Here is a 24,689-nt window from a genome sequence, read left to right as displayed (position 1 = left end):
ACACACATATAGTCCCGTGTTTGTGTAAAACCAGTGTGGAGGTGAAATACTGCACCTGCTGACGGTAGAGGCTGTAGTCTGGAGGCAATTTGAGGCCATTACTCAGCAGATTGTGAGGTTTGGTCAGCTCAGGTTGACTGATTACAGCCTGTATATGGAAATAAAAACAGAATCCATCTATTAAACAACTCCAATTTTGCACATTATGAATAATTAGGCTGGAAATATTGTTTAAAAAGTTTCCAGAGCTCAATTCTGGGTGCTTTATATCACTGGTAACATTTATATGAATTATAAATGCATTATGTATTATGAATTATTATAAAGATGAATCATAAGCAGTGCTTATGCATCATGCAACAATACCATCAAAGCTGATTACCTATCAGTAACCTATCAGACTAGCGCTGGGCGATATGGGAAAAATCATATATCACAATATGGATTTTTTTTTATATCACGATAGATAGATAGATAGATAGATAGATAGATAGATAGATAGATAGATAGATAGATAGATAGATAGATAGATAGATAGATAGATAGATAGATAGATAGATAGATAGATAGATAGATAGATAGATAGATAGATAGATAGATAGATAGATAGATAGATAGATAGATAGATAGATAGATAGATAGATAGATAGATAGATAGATAGATAGATAGATAGATAGATAGATACTTTATTGATCCCCGAGGGGAAATTCTTCACATCCAGCAGCAGGTGTGTATAGTACACAAAGTTACAAAAAGATAAAAAAAATATAAATGATACATATAAATACAACAAAATAAAAAATAATATGAAATTATAAAAGTACCGTCTTTAGTGTGTGTGTGTGATGTAAAATGGCGGTAGTGCAGTTGCACACAATAGACAGCGAACACCAGTTGATGTGCATAAAGTAAGGATAAGGATAACTGATGTCCGCCATACAGAAAGTGCAAATACAGTTATATAATAATTTAAATTTAGCAGTGCAAATGATACGTAAACAGTAGATGAATGAACTAGTGAATGAACTACTAGTGCTAAATAGGGTAGAACTATAAAAATAGTGTTATGGGCATCAGCAAGATAGTGTGACCATAGATGGGGGTATGTCCATGGTGTGGCCAGAATTGCTGGAATGAAAAAGTTTCACAGAGTCTTTAGTTTGCTGTGCTGAGATGAGTTGAAAAGTCTTATGGCCTGAGGAACAAAAGACTTTCGGAGTCTGTCTGTGGAGCAGGACTGGGACAGCAGTCTGCCGCTGAATGAGCTCCTCTGCCTGGTGATGGTGCTGTGCAGAGGGTGGTGAACATTGTCCATGATGTTCAGCAGCTTACTGAGGGCTCTCCTCTCTGCCAGTGGTGTTAAGGACTCCAGCTCTAATCCCAGCACAGAACCAGCTTTCCTCACCAGCCTGTTCAGTCGTCCAGCGTCCCTCTTGCTGATGCTGCCTCCCCAGCACACTACAGCGTAAAAGAGGACGCTGGCTACCATAGACTGGTAGAACATCAGCAGGAGTTTCTGGTGCACACCAAGGTATCTGTAGGACTTGACCACTTCCACATTGACCCCCTCGATGGAGATTGGCCGCTGAGCAGAGGGCCTGGACCTTCTGAAGTCTATGCACATCTCCTTGGTTTTGGAGATGTTCAGCTGTAGATGGTGCGTTTTGCACCACACCACAAAATCCTCAACCAGGGTTCTGTACTCCCTCTCATCACCATTACGCACACACCCCACGATTGCAGTGTCGTCAGAGAACTTCTGCATGTGGCATGACTCCGAGTGGTATTTGAAGTCTGATGTGTACAGTGTGAACAGGACTGGAGAGAGAACAGTCCCCTGTGGTGCTCCTGTGCTGCTGATCACTGTGTCAGAGGAGCAGTCCCTGATCCTGACATGTTGTGGTCTCCCAGTAAGGTAGTCAGTGATCCAGGTGACCAGGTGCATGTCCACCTCCATCTTCATCAGCTTGTCTCTCAGTAGTAGGGGCTGTATGGTGTTGAAGGCACTGGAGAAGTCGAAGAACATGACCCTCACAGCACCTCCCCCCTTGTCCAGATGAGAGTGAGCTCTGTGCAGGAGATAGAGGATGGCATCTTCCACTCCCACCTTTTCCCGGTACGCAAACTGCAGTGGGTCCTCAGCATGGTGGACCTGAGGTCTGAGGTGGTCCAGCAGCAGTCGCTCCATGGTCTTCATCACGTGAGATGTCAAAGCAACCGGCCTGTAGTCATTCAGCTCCTTCGGGTGTGCCTTCTTAGGAACTGGAACGAGGCAGGTTGTCTTCCACGTGGCAGGAACTCTCCCTAGACGCAGACTCAGGTTAAAAACATGTTGGAGGGGCTCACCCAGTTGAACAGCACAAGCCTTGAGCATTCTGGGGCACACTCTGTCCGGGCCAGCTGCCTTCCTGGGGTGAAGTCTCCTCAGCTGTCTCCTGACCTGGTCTGCAGTAAAGGTTGGTGGACTGGAGGAGCTGATCTGTCTGCTAGCTGATAGTATTGATGGTGGTGACGATGATGATGATGATGAAGAAGATGGTGGGGGTGAGGGTGATGGTGGTGATGATGATGATGAAGAAGATGGTTGGGGTGAGGGTGATGGTGGTGATGAAGATGGTGGAGGTGAGGGTGATGAAGATGATGATGGAGGTGATGAGGGTGGTGGTGGTGAAGATGGAGGTGAGGGTAATGGTGGTGATGATGATGATGAAGATGGTGGAGATGGAGATGATGATGATGGTGGTGGTGGTGGCGGTGGAGATGATGGTAAAGCTGCAGGGGGGTAGAAGGAGGGGGCAGCAGGAGCAGGACAGTCAAACCTGTTGTAAAAGTTGTTAAACTGGTTTGCTCTGTCCACACCCCCATCTGCTGGGTTGCCGCTGTTGTTCTTGCACCCAGTGATGGTTTTCATCGCACCCCAGACTTCCTTCGTGTTGTTATCTTGCCGCTTTCTTTCCACATTTTTCCTGTAAGACTCCTTGGCCTCTTTAAGACGTACCTTGAGTTCCCCCTGTACGCGCATCAGCTCTACCAGGTTTCCATCTTTGAACGCCCTCTTCTTTTGGTTGATATGATGATATAACGATATAATGATATCATGATATAACGCATTTAAATATGTTTTCAGTTAAAGTGACATTAAACCAAACTTTCACAAATGAGAATTACTACCTTTTAGTGCAGCAACACATATGCATTAAATGAAAACAGGTGAAGTAGATGCAGTAGCTAATTTTCTAAAAAAATATACAGGTATTTAAATTGAGTTATCAAAATAAACTCAATTAACATTTTTTAAAGTGTCCGTCAAATAACGTAAAGCAGCGTCACGTCGCAAAAAACACATTATGAAGCTTTTTTTGCGAAGATTACTTTATTATCACTTATATAAACCGAGTTTATGCAAAGTGACCACGCCAATACATTTCACCGTAGCCTACTTTATATATTTACGTGAATAATTGATGAAATTACTGTAGAAACGATAGGGACGAGAGAAGGTAAATAGCACAAGACACTTTTCTATCGTCCTCACGATATTTATCCTCATATCGCACAGCACTAACTGAGACACAAGATATTTTATGAATTCTAATAGTTTTAGTATGTTCGAATGTTTTATATCATGTTTTTAATCATGGGAATCAACTATTAATGATATATTTATAATATCTTATGCCAGAGTTATAACATATACTCATGGTTGTCTTTAGAATTTTCTGTATTTCTGCCTTAATATGTGCTAAAACATCTAAACGTAGGTAAAAAGAACTCAATTAAATAAAAAAATATATATTATACTCAGTAATTTATTTATTGAGGAAAATGATCAAATATCACATATTTGTATATTTTTCGCAATATAAGGTGCATCAGATTATAAGGCGCATTTTAAGAGACACTGTAAGGAACTTACACTAAACCAGCTGGTCTGTCTGAATTATTATTAGTTAAGTAAAGCTAAGCTAAGTAAAGAAAACTGTGATAAAAAAGCTCTGCATGTTAATCTACACAGATTTCTCTCTTAAAAAAACGGTTCGAGTGAGTAAAGTGCTTTAATTTATTTACAATTATATTTCTCCAGCACTAAGGCTGAAACATTAGCATTAGAGGCTAATCGCTAGTGGTTAGCGGCTAATGCTGCCCGACAGCGCTACACTGAGGAACCCTGAGTGTTCCGGTAAGCCAGGGTGATATTAGCTAGGGGTTCATCACAAGTAGCTTGTTTTAACATGGTAAATACGCAGACTACTGTCTGATATACTCACCTCTGAACAGTGAAAGAGCTAGCGCTTAGCGCAATTAGCGGCTAATGCTAATACTGCTCCAGTCTGGGTGCTGGAGAACTAAACTGAAGCTCCTGTATAACTCTGTACTTCAGCAGAGTGACTTTACTGCTCCTTAATACCTGACTGATAGAATTTATACATAAGTAAGCACCGGATTATAAGTAGCTCTGATGTTTTTTGGGTAAATTAAAGGATTTTAAGTGCAGTTTATAGTTCAGAAAAATATGATATTTGTGAGCTGCAATGCCCATTTCTTCACACAGAACAACTTAAATTCTGGGATCTTTATGAGTTTTCTCACATTACCTAATCCCTTCAGCTCCTTCCACAACTTTTCTAGTAGATTAAGGTCAGGACTTTGACTTGGTCCCATTCCAAAAACTTAATTTTAATCTTCTGGAATCATTCTTTGGTACTTTGAAACTTGTGTGCTTAGGGTCATTGTCCTGCTGCATGACCCATCTTCTTATGAAATTCAGTTCATGGACAGATATCCTGATATTTACTTTAAAAATCATCTGATATAATTCAGAATTCATTGTTGCATCAATGAAGGCAAGCTGCCCTGGCCCAGATGCAGCAAAACAGGCCCAAACCATGATACTGCCACCACCATGTTTGACAGATGGGATAAGGTTCTAAAGCTGGAATGCAGTGTTTTCCTTTTCCTAAACATTTTGCCTTATTATGGTCTTATATGTCTACAAAAGCACCACTGTAAAAATGAATGAATAAGTAAGAAATATGAATAAGAAATATGGCTATATTGTGTAAATCTTTTATTAGTAAAAATATATGTACATACAGTAAATATATACAATTATTTACAAGCTGTGTTTTGGCATTTTTCACGTCTTTTTCAGCAATGAAAGCAATTAGAAAGGGTTGACACAAACATAGTGACAAATAGTGTCTATATGATACCAATAGCTCTGAATATATATTTAGTTTTATATATATTTAGACTTTATTAATGTAAATAATTACATAACTTACTTTCTCCACTGCTCGTGATATTGGATATCTGGGATTTCGATCTGTGGAGAAATGATACACAATAAACAATAAAAAAACACACATTAAACCAAAGTTTTGACTTTTCCTACATAGTAAATGAATAGTGATGTGATCAATACTATGAAGGAACACATAATCATGTAGTAAATTAAAAATGTTAAACAAAACAAAATACTTTGTGAAAAAGCTTTTAGGTGATCTTATCTGGGCAGCTGTTAACTCTGAAGAACTTATCCTGTACAACAGAAGAAACTCTTGCTCTTCCTTTCCTGGGGCGGTCCTGGTGAGTGCCAGTTCCATCGATTTCACTGTTTTTGACGGTCTTTTTTTACTTAATTCAGTATTTCTTCTCATAATCTGGAGTAGAACATTACTCATTCACTGTATACCTGTAACTCTACCTCTTCACTACTTTACTTTAACTGATGCTCTCAAACACTTTATTAAGAGACAAGAAATTCAAGAAAAATAACTCTTGATGAGTTCAACACAGCTGTTAACTGAAATTAGCCTGAATTTCATGTGACTCTACCTCATAAAGCTGAAGATGAGCAAAGCTGTCTAATCTAAGAATTGAAGAATGCAAAACATAATAAAACATATTCTGCTTTGTTTAACACTTCTTTTGTTCACGAAACAATAAAATAATGTTTTTGGATGAGTTTAGTATTAATCTACAACAGATAAAAACAGAATAATTTATATCAAACACTGAGGTTTCCTTTAAAAAGCAAAACATTAATACATTTGCTTTTTAATTTATAATATAGTAAACAAAAGTGTGTCAAAATCAACCAAAAGCTGCGAAAAAAACACAACTAGTATTCAGTTTTGGTGCGTGTTGGTTTCTGTATTTTCTGTCATACAGAACTGACCAAATCCAACATAAATAAATTAAAACATAATTTGCTGGTTCCTTTGTGAGTTCTTATAGATGATGGTCATTAAATCTGACTAGTATAAGGGCTCTAAGTGGTCCAGAGGTCTAAAGCGCTGGTTCAAATCCCAGTCATGCAGCTTGCCATCAGCTGCCAGAGCCCTGAGAGAGCACAGTTGGTCTTGATAGTCTTCTTAACCATTCTTGTGTTGGGGCATCACTAGTGACAGGGGATATACAGCTAAACAGTAGCTGAAAGGGTGGGACAAATAAAAAAATATATACCTGGTATGGACTATGACTGGACAATTTTGTTTCCATAATAAACATAACAGACCTTTCTGGCAACCTATACATTTTTTACATTTTTTATACACCTATTTTTTTTTAAACAGTTGTTCAATATTTAATACATTTATATAAGAAACAGGAATGATAAAATTCTGAAACATGATAATAAAACATTAAAATTAACAGTTGAGATATTTCATACCTTTTCTTTTATAGCAGAAATAACACACAATGATAAGACCAATCAGAAGCACCACCAGGAGAATACCACAGGGGATTCCAGCAGATATACCAACCAGAGCTGACCCACTCAGACCTGGAACACACACACACACACACTCATTAGACACTCTTTGGAAACACCTACACTGGCCACTTTATTAGAAACACCTACACTGGCCACTTTATTAGAAACACCTACACTGGCCACTTTATTAGAACCACCTACAGTGGCCACTTTATTAGAAACACCTACACTGGCCACTTTATTAGAAACACCTACACTGGCCACTTTATTAGAAACACCTACACACTGGCCACTTTATTAGAAACGCCTACACACTGGCCACTTTATTAGAAACACCTACACTGGTCACTTTATTAGAAACATCTACACACTGGCCACTTTATTAGAAACACCTACACACTGGCCACTTTATTAGAAACACCTACACAATGGCCACTTTATTAGAAACACCTAAACACTGGCCACTTTATTAGAAACACCTAAACACTGGCCACTTTATTAGAAACACCTACACTGGCCACTTTATTAGAAACACCTAAACACTGGCCACTTTATTAGAAACACCTACACTGGTCACTTTATTAGAAACACCTACACACTGGCCACTTTATTAGAAACACCTACACACTGGCCACTTTATTAGAAACATCTACACACTGGCCACTTTATTAGAAACACCTACACACTGGCCACTTTATTAGAAACACCTACACACTGGCCACTTTATTAGAAACGCCTACACTGGTCACTTTATTAGAAACACCTACACTGGCCACTTTATTAGAAACACCTACACACTGGCCACTTTATTAGAAACGCCTACACACTGGCCACTTTATAAGAAACACCTACACTGGCCACTTTATTAGAAACACCTACACTGGCCACTTTATTAGAAACACCTACACAATGGCCACTTTATTAGAAACATCTACACACTGGCCACTTTATTAGAAACACCTACACACTGGCCACTTTATTAGAAACACCTACACAGTGGCCACTTTATTAGAAACACCTAAACACTGACCACTTTATTAGAAACACCTACACTGGCCACTTTATTAGAAACACCTACACACTGGCCACTTTATTAGAAATGCCTACACACTGGCCACTTTATTAGAAACACCTACACTGGCCACTTTATTAGAAACACCTACACACTGGCCACTTTATTAGAAACACCTACACAATGGCCACTTTATTAGAAACATCTACACACTGGCCACTTTATTAGAAACACCTACACACTGGCCACTTTATTAGAAACACCTACACACTGGCCACTTTATTAGAAACACCTACACTGGCCACTTTATTAGAACCACCTACAGTGGCCACTTTATTAGAAACACCTACACTGGCCACTTTATTAGAAACACCTACACTGGCCACTTTATTAGAAACACATACACACTGGCCACTTTATTAGAAACGCCTACACACTGGCCACTTTATTAGAAATGCCTACACACTGGCCACTTTATTAGAAACACCTACACTGGTCACTTTATTAGAAACACCTAAACACTGGCCACTTTATTAGAAACACCTACACTGGCCACTTTATTAGAAACACCTACGCACTGGCCACTTTATTAGAAACACCTACACACTGGCCACTTTATTAGAAACACCTACACAATGGCCACTTTATTAGAAACACCTAAACACTGGCCACTTTATTAGAAACACCTACACTGGCCACTTTATTAGAAACACCTAAACACTGGCCACTTTATTAGAAACACCTACACTGGTCACTTTATTAGAAACACCTACACACTGGCCACTTTATTAGAAACGCCTACACTGGCCACTTTATTAGAAACACCTACACTGGCCACTTTATTAGAAACGTCTACACACTGGCCACTTTATTAGAAACATCTACACACTGGCCACTTTATTAGAAACACCTACACACTGGCCACTTTATTAGAAACGTCTACACACTGGCCACTTTATTAGAAACGCCTACACTGGCCACTTTATTAGAAACACCTACACTGGCCACTTTATTAGAAACACCTAAACAATGGCCACTTTATTAGAAACATCTACACACTGGCCACTTTATTAGAAACACCTACACACTGGCCACTTTATTAGAAACACCTACACACTGGCCACTTTATTAGAAACACCTACACACTGGCCACTTCATTAGAAACATCTACACACTGTCCACTTTATTAGAAACACCTACACACTGGCCACTTTATTAGAAACACCTACACACTGGCCACTTTATTAGAAACATCTACACACTGGCCACTTTATTAGAAACACCTAAACACTGACCACTTTATTAGAAACACCTACACACTGGCCACTTTAATAGAAACATCTACACACTGGCCACTTTATTAGAAATGCCTACACACTGGCCACTTTATTAGAAACACCTACACACTGGCCACTTTATTAGAAATACCTACACACTGGCCACTTTATTAGAAACACCTACACACTGGCCACTTTATAAGAAACACCTACACACTGGCCACTTTATTAGAAACATTTAGAAACGCCTACACTGGCCACTTTATTAGAAACACCTACACTGGCCACTTTATTAGAAACACCTACACAATGGCCACTTTATTAGAAACACCTACACACTGGCCACTTTATTAGAAACACCTACACAATGGCCACTTTATTAGAAACATCTACACACTGGCCACTTTATTAGAAACACCTACACACTGGCCACTTTATTAGAAACATCTACACACTGGCCACTTTATTAGAAACACCTACGCACTGGCCACTTTATTAGAAACACCTACACTGGCCACTTTATTAGAAACACCTACACACTGGCCACTTTATTAGAAACATCTACACACTGGCCACTTTATTAGAAACATCTACACACTGTCCACTTTATTAGAAACACCTACACTGGCCACTTTATTAGAAACACCTACACACTGGCCACTTTATTAGAAACATCTACACACTGGCCACTTTATTAGAAACGCATACACACTGGCCACTTTATTAGAAACACCTACACTGGCCACTTTATAAGAAACACCTACACACTGCCCACTTTATTAGAAACATCTACACACTGGCCACTTTATAAGAAACACCTACACACTGGACACTTTATTAGAAACACCTACACACTGGCCACTTTATAAGAAACATCTACACACTGGCCACTTTATTAGAAACACCTACACACTGGCCACTTTATTAGAAATACCTACACACTGGCCACTTTATTAGAAACACCTACACACTGGCCACTTTATAAGAAACACCTACACACTGGCCACTTTATTAGAAACATCTACACACTGGCCACTTTATTAGAAACGCCTACACACTGGCCACTTTATTAGAAACGCCTACACTGGCCACTTTATTAGAAACACCTACACTGGCCACTTTATTAGAAACACCTACACAATGGCCACTTTATTAGAAACATCTACACAATGGCCACTTTATTAGAAACACCTACGCACTGGCCACTTTATTAGAAACACCTACACACTGGCCACTTTATAAGAAACATCTACACACTGGCCACTTTATAAGAAACACCTACACACTGGCCACTTCATTAGAAACATCTACACACTGTCCACTTTATTAGAAACACCTACACTGGCCACTTTATTAGAAACACCTACACACTGGCCACTTTATTAGAAACATCTACACACTGGCCACTTTATTAGAAACGCCTACACACTGGCCACTTTATTAGAAACACCTACACTGGCCACTTTATAAGAAACACCTACACACTGGCCACTTTATTAGAAACACCTACACACTGGCCACTTTATTAGAAACATCTACACACTGGCCACTTTATAAGAAACACCTACACACTGGCCACTTTATTAGAAACACCTGCACACTGGCCACTTTATAAGAAACACCTACACACTGGCCACTTTATTAGAAACATCTACACACTGGCCACTTTATTAGAAACATCTACACACTGGCCACTTTATTAGAAACATCTACACACTGGCCACTTTATTAGAAACATCTACACACTGGCCACTTTATAAGAAACACCTACACACTGGCCACTTTATTAGAAACACCTACACACTGGCCACTTTATTAGAAACATCTACACACTGGCCACTTTATTAGAAACACCTACACACTGGCCACTTTATAAGAAACACCTACACACTGGCCACTTTATTAGAAACATCTACACACTGGCCACTTTATAAGAAACACCTACACACTGGCCACTTTATTAGAAACATCTACACACTGGCCACTTTATTAGAAACATCTACACACTGGCCACTTTATAAGAAACACCTACACACTGGCCACTTTATTAGAAACATCTACACACTGGCCACTTTATTAGAAACATCTACACACTGGCCACTTTATTAGAAACACCTACACACTGGTCACTTTATTAGAAACACCTACACACTGGCCACTTTATTAGAAACATCTACACACTGGCCACTTTATTAGAAACATCTACACACTGGCCACTTTATTAGAAACAACTACACACTGGCCACTTTATTAAAAACATCTACACACTGGCCACTTTATTAGAAACACATACACACTTGCCACTTTATAAGAAACACCTACACACTGGCCACTTTATTAGAAACATCTACACACTGGCCACTTTATAAGAAACACCTACACACTGGCCACTTTATTAGAAACATCTACACACTGACCACTTTATTAGAAACATCTACACACTGGCCACTTTATAAGAAACACCTACACACTGGCCACTTTATTAGAAACATCTACACACTGGCCACTTTATTAGAAACATCTACACACTGGCCACTTTATTAGAAACACCTACACACTGGCCACTTTATTAGAAACACCTACACACTGGTCACTTTATTAGAAACACCTACACACTGGCCACTTTATTAGAAACACATACACACTGGCCACTTTATTAGAAACGCCTACACTAGCCACTTTATTAGAAACACCTAAACACTGGCCACTTTATTAGAAACACCTACACTGGTCACTTTATTAGAAACACCTACACACTGGCCACTTTATTAGAAACGCCTACACTGGCCACTTTATTAGAAACACCTACACTGGCCACTTTATTAGAAACGTCTACACACTGGCCACTTTATTAGAAACATCTACACACTGGCCACTTTATTAGAAACACCTACACACTGGCCACTTTATTAGAAACGTCTACACACTGGCCACTTTATTAGAAACGCCTACACTGGCCACTTTATTAGAAACACCTACACTGGCCACTTTATTAGAAACACCTAAACAATGGCCACTTTATTAGAAACATCTACACACTGGCCACTTTATTAGAAACACCTACACACTGGCCACTTTATTAGAAACACCTACACACTGGCCACTTTATTAGAAACACCTACACACTGGCCACTTCATTAGAAACATCTACACACTGTCCACTTTATTAGAAACACCTACACACTGGCCACTTTATTAGAAACACCTACACACTGGCCACTTTATTAGAAACATCTACACACTGGCCACTTTATTAGAAACACCTAAACACTGACCACTTTATTAGAAACACCTACACACTGGCCACTTTAATAGAAACATCTACACACTGGCCACTTTATTAGAAATGCCTACACACTGGCCACTTTATTAGAAACACCTACACACTGGCCACTTTATTAGAAATACCTACACACTGGCCACTTTATTAGAAACACCTACACACTGGCCACTTTATAAGAAACACCTACACACTGGCCACTTTATTAGAAACATTTAGAAACGCCTACACTGGCCACTTTATTAGAAACACCTACACTGGCCACTTTATTAGAAACACCTACACAATGGCCACTTTATTAGAAACACCTACACACTGGCCACTTTATTAGAAACACCTACACAATGGCCACTTTATTAGAAACATCTACACACTGGCCACTTTATTAGAAACACCTACACACTGGCCACTTTATTAGAAACATCTACACACTGGCCACTTTATTAGAAACACCTACGCACTGGCCACTTTATTAGAAACACCTACACTGGCCACTTTATTAGAAACACCTACACACTGGCCACTTTATTAGAAACATCTACACACTGGCCACTTTATTAGAAACATCTACACACTGTCCACTTTATTAGAAACACCTACACTGGCCACTTTATTAGAAACACCTACACACTGGCCACTTTATTAGAAACATCTACACACTGGCCACTTTATTAGAAACGCATACACACTGGCCACTTTATTAGAAACACCTACACTGGCCACTTTATAAGAAACACCTACACACTGCCCACTTTATTAGAAACATCTACACACTGGACACTTTATTAGAAACACCTACACACTGGCCACTTTATAAGAAACATCTACACACTGGCCACTTTATTAGAAACACCTACACACTGGCCACTTTATTAGAAATACCTACACACTGGCCACTTTATTAGAAACACCTACACACTGGCCACTTTATAAGAAACACCTACACACTGGCCACTTTATTAGAAACATCTACACACTGGCCACTTTATTAGAAACGCCTACACACTGGCCACTTTATTAGAAACGCCTACACTGGCCACTTTATTAGAAACACCTACACTGGCCACTTTATTAGAAACACCTACACAATGGCCACTTTATTAGAAACATCTACACAATGGCCACTTTATTAGAAACACCTACGCACTGGCCACTTTATTAGAAACACCTACACACTGGCCACTTTATAAGAAACATCTACACACTGGCCACTTTATAAGAAACACCTACACACTGGCCACTTCATTAGAAACATCTACACACTGTCCACTTTATTAGAAACACCTACACTGGCCACTTTATTAGAAACACCTACACACTGGCCACTTTATTAGAAACATCTACACACTGGCCACTTTATTAGAAACGCCTACACACTGGCCACTTTATTAGAAACACCTACACTGGCCACTTTATAAGAAACACCTACACACTGGCCACTTTATTAGAAACACCTACACACTGGCCACTTTATTAGAAACATCTACACACTGGCCACTTTATAAGAAACACCTACACACTGGCCACTTTATTAGAAACACCTGCACACTGGCCACTTTATAAGAAACACCTACACACTGGCCACTTTATTAGAAACATCTACACACTGGCCACTTTATTAGAAACATCTACACACTGGCCACTTTATTAGAAACATCTACACACTGGCCACTTTATTAGAAACATCTACACACTGGCCACTTTATAAGAAACACCTACACACTGGCCACTTTATTAGAAACACCTACACACTGGCCACTTTATTAGAAACATCTACACACTGGCCACTTTATTAGAAACACCTACACACTGGCCACTTTATAAGAAACACCTACACACTGGCCACTTTATTAGAAACATCTACACACTGGCCACTTTATAAGAAACACCTACACACTGGCCACTTTATTAGAAACATCTACACACTGGCCACTTTATTAGAAACATCTACACACTGGCCACTTTATAAGAAACACCTACACACTGGCCACTTTATTAGAAACATCTACACACTGGCCACTTTATTAGAAACATCTACACACTGGCCACTTTATTAGAAACACCTACACACTGGTCACTTTATTAGAAACACCTACACACTGGCCACTTTATTAGAAACATCTACACACTGGCCACTTTATTAGAAACATCTACACACTGGCCACTTTATTAGAAACAACTACACACTGGCCACTTTATTAAAAACATCTACACACTGGCCACTTTATTAGAAACACATACACACTTGCCACTTTATAAGAAACACCTACACACTGGCCACTTTATTAGAAACATCTACACACTGGCCACTTTATAAGAAACACCTACACACTGGCCACTTTATTAGAAACATCTACACACTGACCACTTTATTAGAAACATCTACACACTGGCCACTTTATAAGAAACACCTACACACTGGCCACTTTATTAGAAACATCTACACACTGGCCACTTTATTAGAAACATCTACACACTGGCCACTTTATTAGAAACACCTACACACTGGCCACTTTATTAGAAACACCTACACACTGGTCACTTTATTAGAAACACCTACACACTGGCCACTTTATTAGAAACACATACACACTGGCCACTTTATTAGAAACACCTACACTAGCCACTTTATTAGAAACACCTAAACACTGACCACTTTATTAGAAACACCTACACACTGGCCACTTTATTAGAAACACCTACACACTGACCACTTTATTAGAAACACCTAAATACTGACCACTTTATTAGAAACACCTACACACTGGCCACTTTATTAGAAACAACTACACACTGGCCACTTTATTAGAAATACCTACACACTGGTCACTTTATTAGAAACACCTACACACTGGCCACTTTATTAGAAACACCTACACACTGGCCACTTTATTAGAAACACCTACACACTGGCCACTTTATTAGAAACATCTACACACTGGCCACTTTATTAGAAACAACTACACAGTACCTTGTGCTTCCACTTACTGGCCACTTTATACAGTTGCCAACCTTGTGCTCCTGGCCACTTTATTAGAAACACCTATACAGCACTTTTTGCTTCTAATTACTGGCCACTTTATTAGAAACACCTACAGTACAGTACCTATTGCTTTCACTATCTGGCCAATTTATTAGAAACACCTATAAAGTACCTAGTGCTTCCACTCACTGGCTACTTTATTGGAAACACTTATAAACCTTGTTTCTGGCCACTTTATTAGAAACACCTACACAGTATCTTGTGCTTCCACTCAGTGGCCACTTTATTAGAAACACCTACTTCACATAGTTACTGGCCATCTATTAGAGACATCTACTTTCTGCTCCCAACTCATGGTCACTTTATTAGAAACCCCTACATGCCTTGTGCTACTGGCCACTTTATTAGAAACACCTACTTAATTGTGCTTTCACTCACAGGCCACTTTATTAGAAACACCTTTACACTTCCACTAGCCTCTGGAAAGCAGCTTTTAAAGGTGATATTTGTGGAAATGCTGCTCTTTAAAAGTCCAGACCAGAGTTTTATTAGTGTAAGGTTATTTCATTAGGACAACGCCCGAACCAAACACACACCAAACATCACGACTAATCTCCAGTTACAGCCTGACTCAGCACCTGCTCTCAGAGTTTACAACCACAACAGAGCCTCCGTCACACTCAGCACATCCACCCTGAGAACCACCACCGTCATCATCCTCCTCCTCCTCAATATATTTAAACTACATTTAATTTGAGTTTTTAGTTTTTAGCTCCATTCACCCCATTCTACGTGATCTCATTGGCTGTCTGTAGCCGCAGCTCTTGACTCTCAGTCCAATGGAGGTCAATGAACAGTGGAGTGCCACGTGCCAGGTGGTTTTGTCTGTGATCTGAACCATCTAACGTGGTACCACGACAGCATTAGCATTAGCATTGCATCACAGTAGTCGAGGCGTGAGATAACCACTGCTTGTACCAGGAGTTGGGTGGCCTGTTATTGTAAGAAAAAGTCGTCACTATGATCAGGAGATCGCTGATTCGAATCCTGTTCATGCAGCTGGCCATCAGCTACCAGAGCCCTGAGAGAGCACAATTGGCCTTTCTCTCTCTGGGTAGGTACAGGGTACAGTAGATGACGCTCTTTCTCCTCATCACTCCTAGGGTGATGTTGATCAGCACAAGGCTGCTTCTGTGAGCTGATGTATAAGAACCGAGTCGGCAGTTTGAAAAGAGGAGGTGAAATTTGACTTCACATGTATCGGAGGAGGCATGTGCTAGTCTTCACCCTCCTGGTGTTGGGGAATCACAAGTAATAGAGGGAGTCTTACTTAATGAGTGGGTTTGGTAATTGGCCGTGTAAATTGGGAGAGAAAACGGGATAAAATTTGATGGTGATCTGATCTACCTACCTCTGACGTTTATGGTGACGCTCTTCTCTTGCTGAGCTTTTGTCTTCATGTTAATCACGATGCAGGTGTAAACCCCGCTCTGGCTGGTTTGTACGTCCGTGAGGTTGAGCGTTCCAGTGGGGGAGGTCGGGAGCGGCTGGCCCTTAAAGAACCAGGAGGCCGAGGGGACCGGTTCTCCTTGAGCTCGGCAGGACAGCGTGACGGTCTCTCCGGATACAAAGGCTGCTTTTGTAGGATTGACCTCCAGAACCGGCTGATTTGGTCCATCTAAAAGCAGCCAGAAAGAGAAAGAGAGAGAGAGAGAGAGAGAGAGAGAGAGAGGCGGCGATCAGGACCTGAAACGGAGTATTGTTTAAGGGAGTAGTCGGGTTACAAACGCTAGAGCTGCAGGTGATTAATGAAAGCTGGTAGAATGAATGCACTGTTTTACTGTCTTAAGGAACAGCTTTTATCCATCATTATATTGCATTGAATATTTGCACTCTTCCAGCTGGACTGAGAATATTGCACTAATATCATTGGCCCCCCACGTTCCAGCAAGAACATAGCAGACGTATGTAGTCTAGTATGAAGATGATCTGTGCAGAGACTCAAGAGAACTCCAGACAAACCACAGTCCAACTAAGCTTCTACTTTAATATATTTACTACTACAATAAATACATTCATTTACAATCAGCATATATGCAGCTGAAACACTAGTGAGGAGACTAGTGCAAAATCCCAAATTATATTATCAATATTAACATTTTAATAATAGAACATTATATAGTCATTATGGAACTATAGGACTCTGTGGGCATGGCCTAAGCTTTTGTTCTTAATGTCTTTATTTTTTCCTCTTAGATTACTTTTACTTTTATACTTTAAGTAGTTTTGAAACCAGTACTTTTTTAAAAACACTTTTACTTAATGAGTAAAAAGCTTGAGTTGATACTCCAACTTCTACAGAAGTATTTTAAACCCTAGTATCTACATTATACTTCTACCTACAGAGTAATGGTTTACAGTAGTATTATTTATTTTTTTCTTTTGATACCTTGGTAAGATACCTGAGATATATACTTACAGAGCACTGTAAAGTCACTCTGCTGAAGTACAGAGCTATACAGGAGTTTCAGTTTAGTTCTCCAGCACTGAGACTCAAGACTGGAGCACTATTAGCATTAGCCACTAACCATGCTAAGCACTAGCTCTTTCACAGTTCAGAGGTGAGTATATCTAGTCTGTGCGTTTACTGTGTTAAAATAAGCTACGTGGGACAAACCGCTAGCTAATATCACCATGGCTTACCGGAACACTCAGGGTTCCTCAGTGTAGCGCTGTTGGGCGGCATTAGACGCTAACTGCGATGAGAGCTAGCGGTTAGCTGCTAATGCTAATGCTGCTGCACCCACCCTTTTTGGAAATCTGGAAATCTAAGCTTACTGTAGGTAAATCTACAGAGTAATGAATGTTAGTACTTTTAATATCTTTGGTTTATAGTAGTTTGATTCTATGTCTCTATTGACACCTTCTTAATATATACAGGGGTTGGACAATGAAGCTGAAACACCTGGTTTTAGAGCACAATAATTTATAGTGGTGACGGACAGTTCTGGTGGAAACAGGAGAGTTGAGGTGCACATTGAATTCTGCGTTATTTGATCAGCCGTGGTTTTATGTTTTTTTTGGATACAATCCAGGTTAACACCCGAACATCCCTTTCAGACAGCTTCCTCCTACAGCGTCCACAGTTAATCCTGTTGGATGTGGTCGGTCTTTCTTGGTGGTATGCTGACATTACCCTGGATACCGTGGCTCTTGATGCATCACAAAGACTTGCTGTCTTGGTCACAGATGCTCCAGCAAGATGTGCACCAACAATTTGTCCTCTTTTAAACTCTGGTATGTCACCCATAATGCTGTGTGCATTGCAATATTTTGAGCAGAACTGTGCTCTTACCCTGCTAATTGAACCTTCACACTCTGCTCTTGCTGGTGCAATGTGCAATTAATGAAGATTGGACGCCAGGCTGTAGATATAGAGACACTTACACAGCACTGTGATGTTCCTCTGCGGCATCTTGGAGCTGAATGGGTTTGTGAGGTTGACGGCGTACAGGCCGGTGTCGTTGCGGTTGGGCGTCCGTATGGTCAGACTCTTGTCGGTTATTGAATACCGATTGCCGCCCACCAACGCCAGGCCGTTGAAGTACCATGTGGAACCTGTTGGCTGACCTTGCACTGAGGTGTAAGATAGTGTGAATGGAGATCCTCCCTCAACTGGATCCTGAGCACTTGTGTCCACAGAAACCTCCCTGATACTGTCTGTGAAAAGAGAGATAACAGAAAAACAGATAGAGAAGATCAATATCCAACAGTTAGACCATCTACTGTCCGGTACTGTCGTCTCTGACGTCTACAGAATTTACCCAATGGTCCATTATGGGCTGGTATATCATTGAATGCTCTAGATTTTGCTTTAGATCTTATATCTTTCTCAAGTTTCAGTCCTAAGCCCTTTTTTGTTCCATATTTTAAGGTGCACTTAAAATCCTTTAATTTCACAAGAATAATAAGAGCTTCTTATAATCCGGTGCTCCTTATGTATGAATTCTACCAGTCAGGTATTAAGAAGCAGTAAAGCCACTCTGCTGAAGTACAGAGTTATACAGGAGATTCAGTTTAGTGTTTCAGCAACAAGACTCGAGACTGGAGCAGTATTAGCATTAGCCGCTAACTGTGTTAAGCACTAGCTTTTTAAACATTCAGAGACGAGTATATCAGACTGTAGTTTACCATGTTAAAACAAGCTACGTGGGATGAACCGCTAGCTAATATCGCCCTGGCTTACCAGAACACTCAGTGTAGCGCTGTCAAGCGGCATTAGCCGCTAACCATGGCTAGTGCTAGCAGTAAGCTGCTAATGCTAATGCTGCTGCACCCAGCCTTAGTGGAAATCTGTAAATGTAACCCTTAATGTAAATAAACAGAAGTGCTTTATTTAGGAGAGAAATCTGTGTAGATTGACATTCAGTGCTCGTTAGACTTTAAAAGAAATGTTTTTTTTTTATTATTATTACTGTTTTGTTTACTTTACTTGTTCTAGCTTTACAGGTATCTAGTATCTTCACCCAGTGGCGAGATCTGCTGAATTAGATGGAAAACATGGCGACACCCCCTGTTCCTTACTAGTGTCGCACAATGAGCTTCATAATCCAATGCGCCTTATACTGCGAACAATACTGTAGATGATTTGCAGGTATAACTGAGAAACCATCCTAACTATCTTAGCTATAACTTTTCCAAGTTAAATAAGGACAAGCTACAGTTGTTGTTCTTGACAACTAGATGCGTAAGAAAGTATTGATATTGTATCGTATAGCACAGTATCACTATATTGATTCCTAAAAACACAGTATCAATTAAAAAAAAAAGTATTTTACATGTAAAAATTGGTGTCAGAAGTGGTTAATTTGGTGTTGTTGTTAAAATGTGGCCACTAGTTTATCAGTGTTGTACTCTGCCTTTAGATTCCACTGTTCTGACTGCATACAAATGTTAAATTTCACAGGGCTTAACCCGAGGACCAATAAAACTGATGTTAATAATTATTAAACTGTAGGTCTTAGATGTAAATTTCTAAATTTCCTAAATTTCCTTCGGGATAAATAAAGTATCTATCTATCTATCTATCTATCTATCTATCTATCTATCTATCTATCTATCTATCTATCTATCTATCTATCTATCTATCTATCTATCTATCTATCTGCAGCTTACATACAGGTTCTAACATGCAAAACACTAAATACTAACTACTGTAATGTTAAAAAAAATTACAGCTGGAAACTAGAGTCTTTATTCAATATATAAAAGCAAGAGTTTTTTTAAAAAGCTTCTTCTGCACTTTTTAAGTTATTAATGCCTCGTTTTAAATGTCAGGGCTCTCCGGATTCTGGTAAGGAGGTGTGGAGCTACTTTGAGCTGGATATCAGTGTAAAAAGTGATTTATCGGGGTAAATTATGCCCTGTGTCTCCCAGTCTGAAGGGTGTTTGGATAAAATGTTAAAATTACTGGATCTCAGAACGCTGTGGGAGAACGGAGGTGTGCTATTCATCAAAGATAAGAACTTTTTATCTTTTAATCATGTTTAACTACAATAAAAGTCCATTTTACACCAGAGTTCTTTTTTAGCAATGGCTGAATTTCATGCAGTTTATTGCTAAGTTCTTCTGCAGTTCAGTCAGCCAGTAAAGAGAGGCTAGCATTGGGCTAATGTGGTCTCTGTATATCGTTGATGTTCAATGAAAACCCAAATTTCTTGATGAACAGACCAATAGAAGTGGCAGTTTTGGAGAAAAAAAAAATTCATTGGGCAGCGATGATATATTTTGCTATATTTGCTATATATATTTCTTAGTTGGCATAAACACCAGTGAATCTGAATTCTACTCACCGTACACCAGGAGTGTGAAGTTGGCGGAGGCATCGTTGGCCCCGGCTTTTGATGCCGTCACCGTGTAGACGCCGCTGTAGCTGAGAGGAACGTTCCAGAACACCAGAGACCCCCTCTGATCGACCGAGAGCACCCCCCTGCTGTCAGATGCGATATCCGGAGCGATGCCGGAGTCTAACATCAGGGAAGCCACTGTAAGTTTTCCTATCTTCCAGGAAACCAGTGGAGAGCTGGCTCCGGTGACGGTCACGCCCAGGGTCACGTTGGTGCCGAGAAAAGCGTTGACCAGGGTAGGTCCATTCGGCAAGACCACCAGAGCAGAAGCACAGCCTGAGGAAAGAAGATGATATTTTATATATATATATATATATATATATATATATATATATATATATATATATATATATATATATATATATATATATATTTATATCTACAGGGGTTGGACAATGAGACTGAAACACCTGTAATCATTTTAGTGTGGGATGTTTCATCATGGCTAAATTGGAGCAGCCTGGGGATCAATCTTCATTAATTGCACATTGCACCAGTAAGAGCTGTAAGAGTGTGAAGGTTCAATTAGCAGGGTAAGAGCACAGTTCTGCTCTAAATATTGAATGTGCAATGCACACAACATTATGGGTGACATACCAGAGTTCAAAAGAGGACAAATTGTTGGTGCACGTCTTGCTGGAGCATCTGTGAACAAGACAGCAAGTCTTTGTGATGCATCAAGAGCCACGGTATCCAGGGTAATGTCAGCATACCACCAAGAAGCACCAACCACATCCAACAGGATTAACTGTGGACGCTGTAAGAGGAAGCTGTCTGAAAGGGATGTTCGGGTGCTAACCCGGATTGTATCCAAAAAAACATAAAACCACGGCTGATCAAATCACGGCAGAATTCAATGTGCACCTCAACTCTCCTGTTTCCACCAGAACTGTCCGTCACCACAATCAATTATTGTGCTCTAAAACCAGGTGTTTCAGTTTCATTCTCCAACCCCTGTATGCTTATTTATATTTCTTGCATTTCTCAGTTCTATTGAACAAGACAAAGGAAGGTATCTTATTTTTGTAACATGACTGTATTTAGTGTCGTATGGAAAATGCTGTGGAAAGTGCTTGAAATGAAAATATCACTGACCCAGTTTTCATACAACACAGTCCTGTAGAGTTACTCAGTGCAGGTCTGGGTATTATATCAGCTGTTGTTTAAAGGTAGACAGGTAATATATCGTACAGACACTGATCCAGCATGTGCACTGACTGAGATGACGCTCTGAATACGGTGACAGAATGTCAGATTTTACCCACTATATACTGTATATAGGGTGAACTAAGGGTGATAGGAACATTTCTCACATTTGTAACCCCAATATTTCTACAAGATTATAAAACATACTCTTTATATAACATAAAAAAAACAATGCCAAATATTTTAAAATAAAAATATAAGGACAGTTGTGATCCCCAGGAATCACCGAATCATAATTCTCTCTGATTGGAACATTAATACCACACTGATGGCTTTACTTAACTTCTGTGTTTATCTGTGTTCTGAAGATCTTATTAGAAATCTTATCCTATCTATCTGAAATTGTCTCATTACTGGTGTTACGTAACACCAGAGACAATAACACCAGTGATAGTAACAATAGAGACAGTAACATCAGAGACAGTTACAGGAGAGACAGTTACAATAGAGACAGTTACATCAATAACAGTTACACCAGTAAAAATAACACCAGACACAATAACACCAGGGCCATTAACAATAGTAAGAGTTACACCAAAGCTAGAGACAGTAACACAAAGAGACAATGACACCAGTGACAGTTACACCAGTGACAGTAACACTAGAGACAGTTACACTAGAGACAATAACAGCAGTGACAGTAGCACCAGAGACAGTAACACCAAAGACAATAACACCAGATACAGTAACACCAGAGACAGAAAAAAAACAGTGACAGTAACACCAGAGACAGAAACACCAGAGACAGTAACATCAGAGACAGAAACACCAGAGACAGAAACATCAGAGACAGCAACACCAGAGACAGTAACACCAGAGACAGTAACATCAGAGACAGAAACACCAGAGACAGCAACACCAGAGACAGTAACATCAGAGACAGTAACACCAGAGACAGCAACACCAGAGACAGTAACACCAGAGACAGCAACACCAGAGACAGTAACATCAGAGACAGTAACACAAGAGACAGTTACACGAAAGAAAGTTACAATAGAGACAGTTACATCAATAACAGTTACACCAGTAAAAATAACACCAGACTCAATAACACCAGGGCCACTAACAATAGTAAGAGTTACACCAAAGCTAGAGACAATAACACAAAGAGAGTTGCAATAGAAACCGTAACACCTGTAACAATAACACCTGTGACGGTAACATCAGAAACAGTAGCACCATAGACAGTTACACCATAGACAATAACACCAGTGACGGTTACACCAGAGACAATAACACCAGAGACAATAACACCAGTGACAGTAGCACCAGAGACAGTTACACCAGAGACAGTAATACCAGTGACAGTAACACCAGAGACAGTAACACCAGTTTAAGTAACACCAGTGACACTAATACAGAGACAGTAACACCAGAGACCATAACATCAGAAACCATAACAACAGTGACAATAACACCAGAGACACTAACACCAGAGACAGTAACACCAGAGACACTAACAACAGTGACAGTTATACCAGAAATAGTAACACCAGAGATGCTAATACAGTGACATTAACACCAGAGACAATAACAATACACACAGTAACATAGATACATCAGTTACACCAATAAGTGATATATTTTATAAAAAAAAAAATGACTGCAACTGACAATCATGATACTGTATCTCTGATAAAATATGTTATATTATTAAGTAGCCTAAGAATGAAATATGTCACACCAGTGACTTCATTTTAATTAATGAGCTAAGTGTGAAAATTTTACGGAACTGAAAATAGACAGTGGACTTATAATTTGATTTACTTCATAGATCTTTAGAAAACAGATACACTGAGATTGGGTTAAGCCATCAGCGTGGATTTAATACGAAAATAAGAGACTGATTTCGATATTTTTCGACATATATATAAAAATATATGTATGAAAAATATGTGCCATTTGTCTTTTTCTGTTATATAAAAAGAATATATAACACTTTTTAAAGAGACGAGGCAGACTCCTGACTCCTGAAGTGACTGTAGTATCTACAGGTACTCAGGTAAAGACAGGTGAGTCTCTTACCTGTAACGCAGCAGGTGAGCAGCAGTAGAACATCGTGTAGATAATAAGGTCTGTAATACATGCTCACTGACGGCTGTGAGAGAGAAGAACACTATCTGTAAAGTTCTTACACTCCTTTAAATCATAATGGACCTTCTCTCTCCAACTTTCCCCACAGTCTGGGAGATGTGGGAGAGTGAGAAACAAGCCACGCCCCCTTGGTTGGCTCTGATTGGTCAGCTGTAGAAGCAAGGTTAGGTAATATATATTTATTTATGGAAAAAAAAAGAAACCACTTA

General features: G+C 39.6%; 1 protein-coding gene across 1 annotated transcript in view; it reads right to left on the bottom strand.

Annotated features, from left to right (window-relative positions):
• The window catches only part of vsig10l (V-set and immunoglobulin domain containing 10 like), a 27,659-nt gene extending 2,970 nt beyond the window's left edge, over window positions 1-24,689 (bottom strand). Inside the window, exons 1-7 of the mRNA XM_022673929.2 lie at window positions 24,412-24,689; window positions 21,127-21,456; window positions 18,722-18,994; window positions 16,686-16,952; window positions 6,678-6,791; window positions 5,287-5,327; window positions 56-148 (exon numbers count right to left, since the gene is read on the bottom strand). Coding sequence (XP_022529650.2) covers window positions 56-148; window positions 5,287-5,327; window positions 6,678-6,791; window positions 16,686-16,952; window positions 18,722-18,994; window positions 21,127-21,456; window positions 24,412-24,472 — 1,179 coding nt within the window. The 5' untranslated portion in view covers window positions 24,473-24,689. The remainder of the gene's footprint in view (window positions 1-55; window positions 149-5,286; window positions 5,328-6,677; window positions 6,792-16,685; window positions 16,953-18,721; window positions 18,995-21,126; window positions 21,457-24,411) is intronic.

This window comes from Astyanax mexicanus, chromosome 1 (genome assembly GCF_023375975.1).
Source record: "Astyanax mexicanus isolate ESR-SI-001 chromosome 1, AstMex3_surface, whole genome shotgun sequence".
NCBI classification, from domain to species: domain Eukaryota; kingdom Metazoa; phylum Chordata; class Actinopteri; order Characiformes; family Acestrorhamphidae; genus Astyanax; species Astyanax mexicanus.
This window is presented reverse-complemented; position numbering and strand designations above follow the sequence as displayed.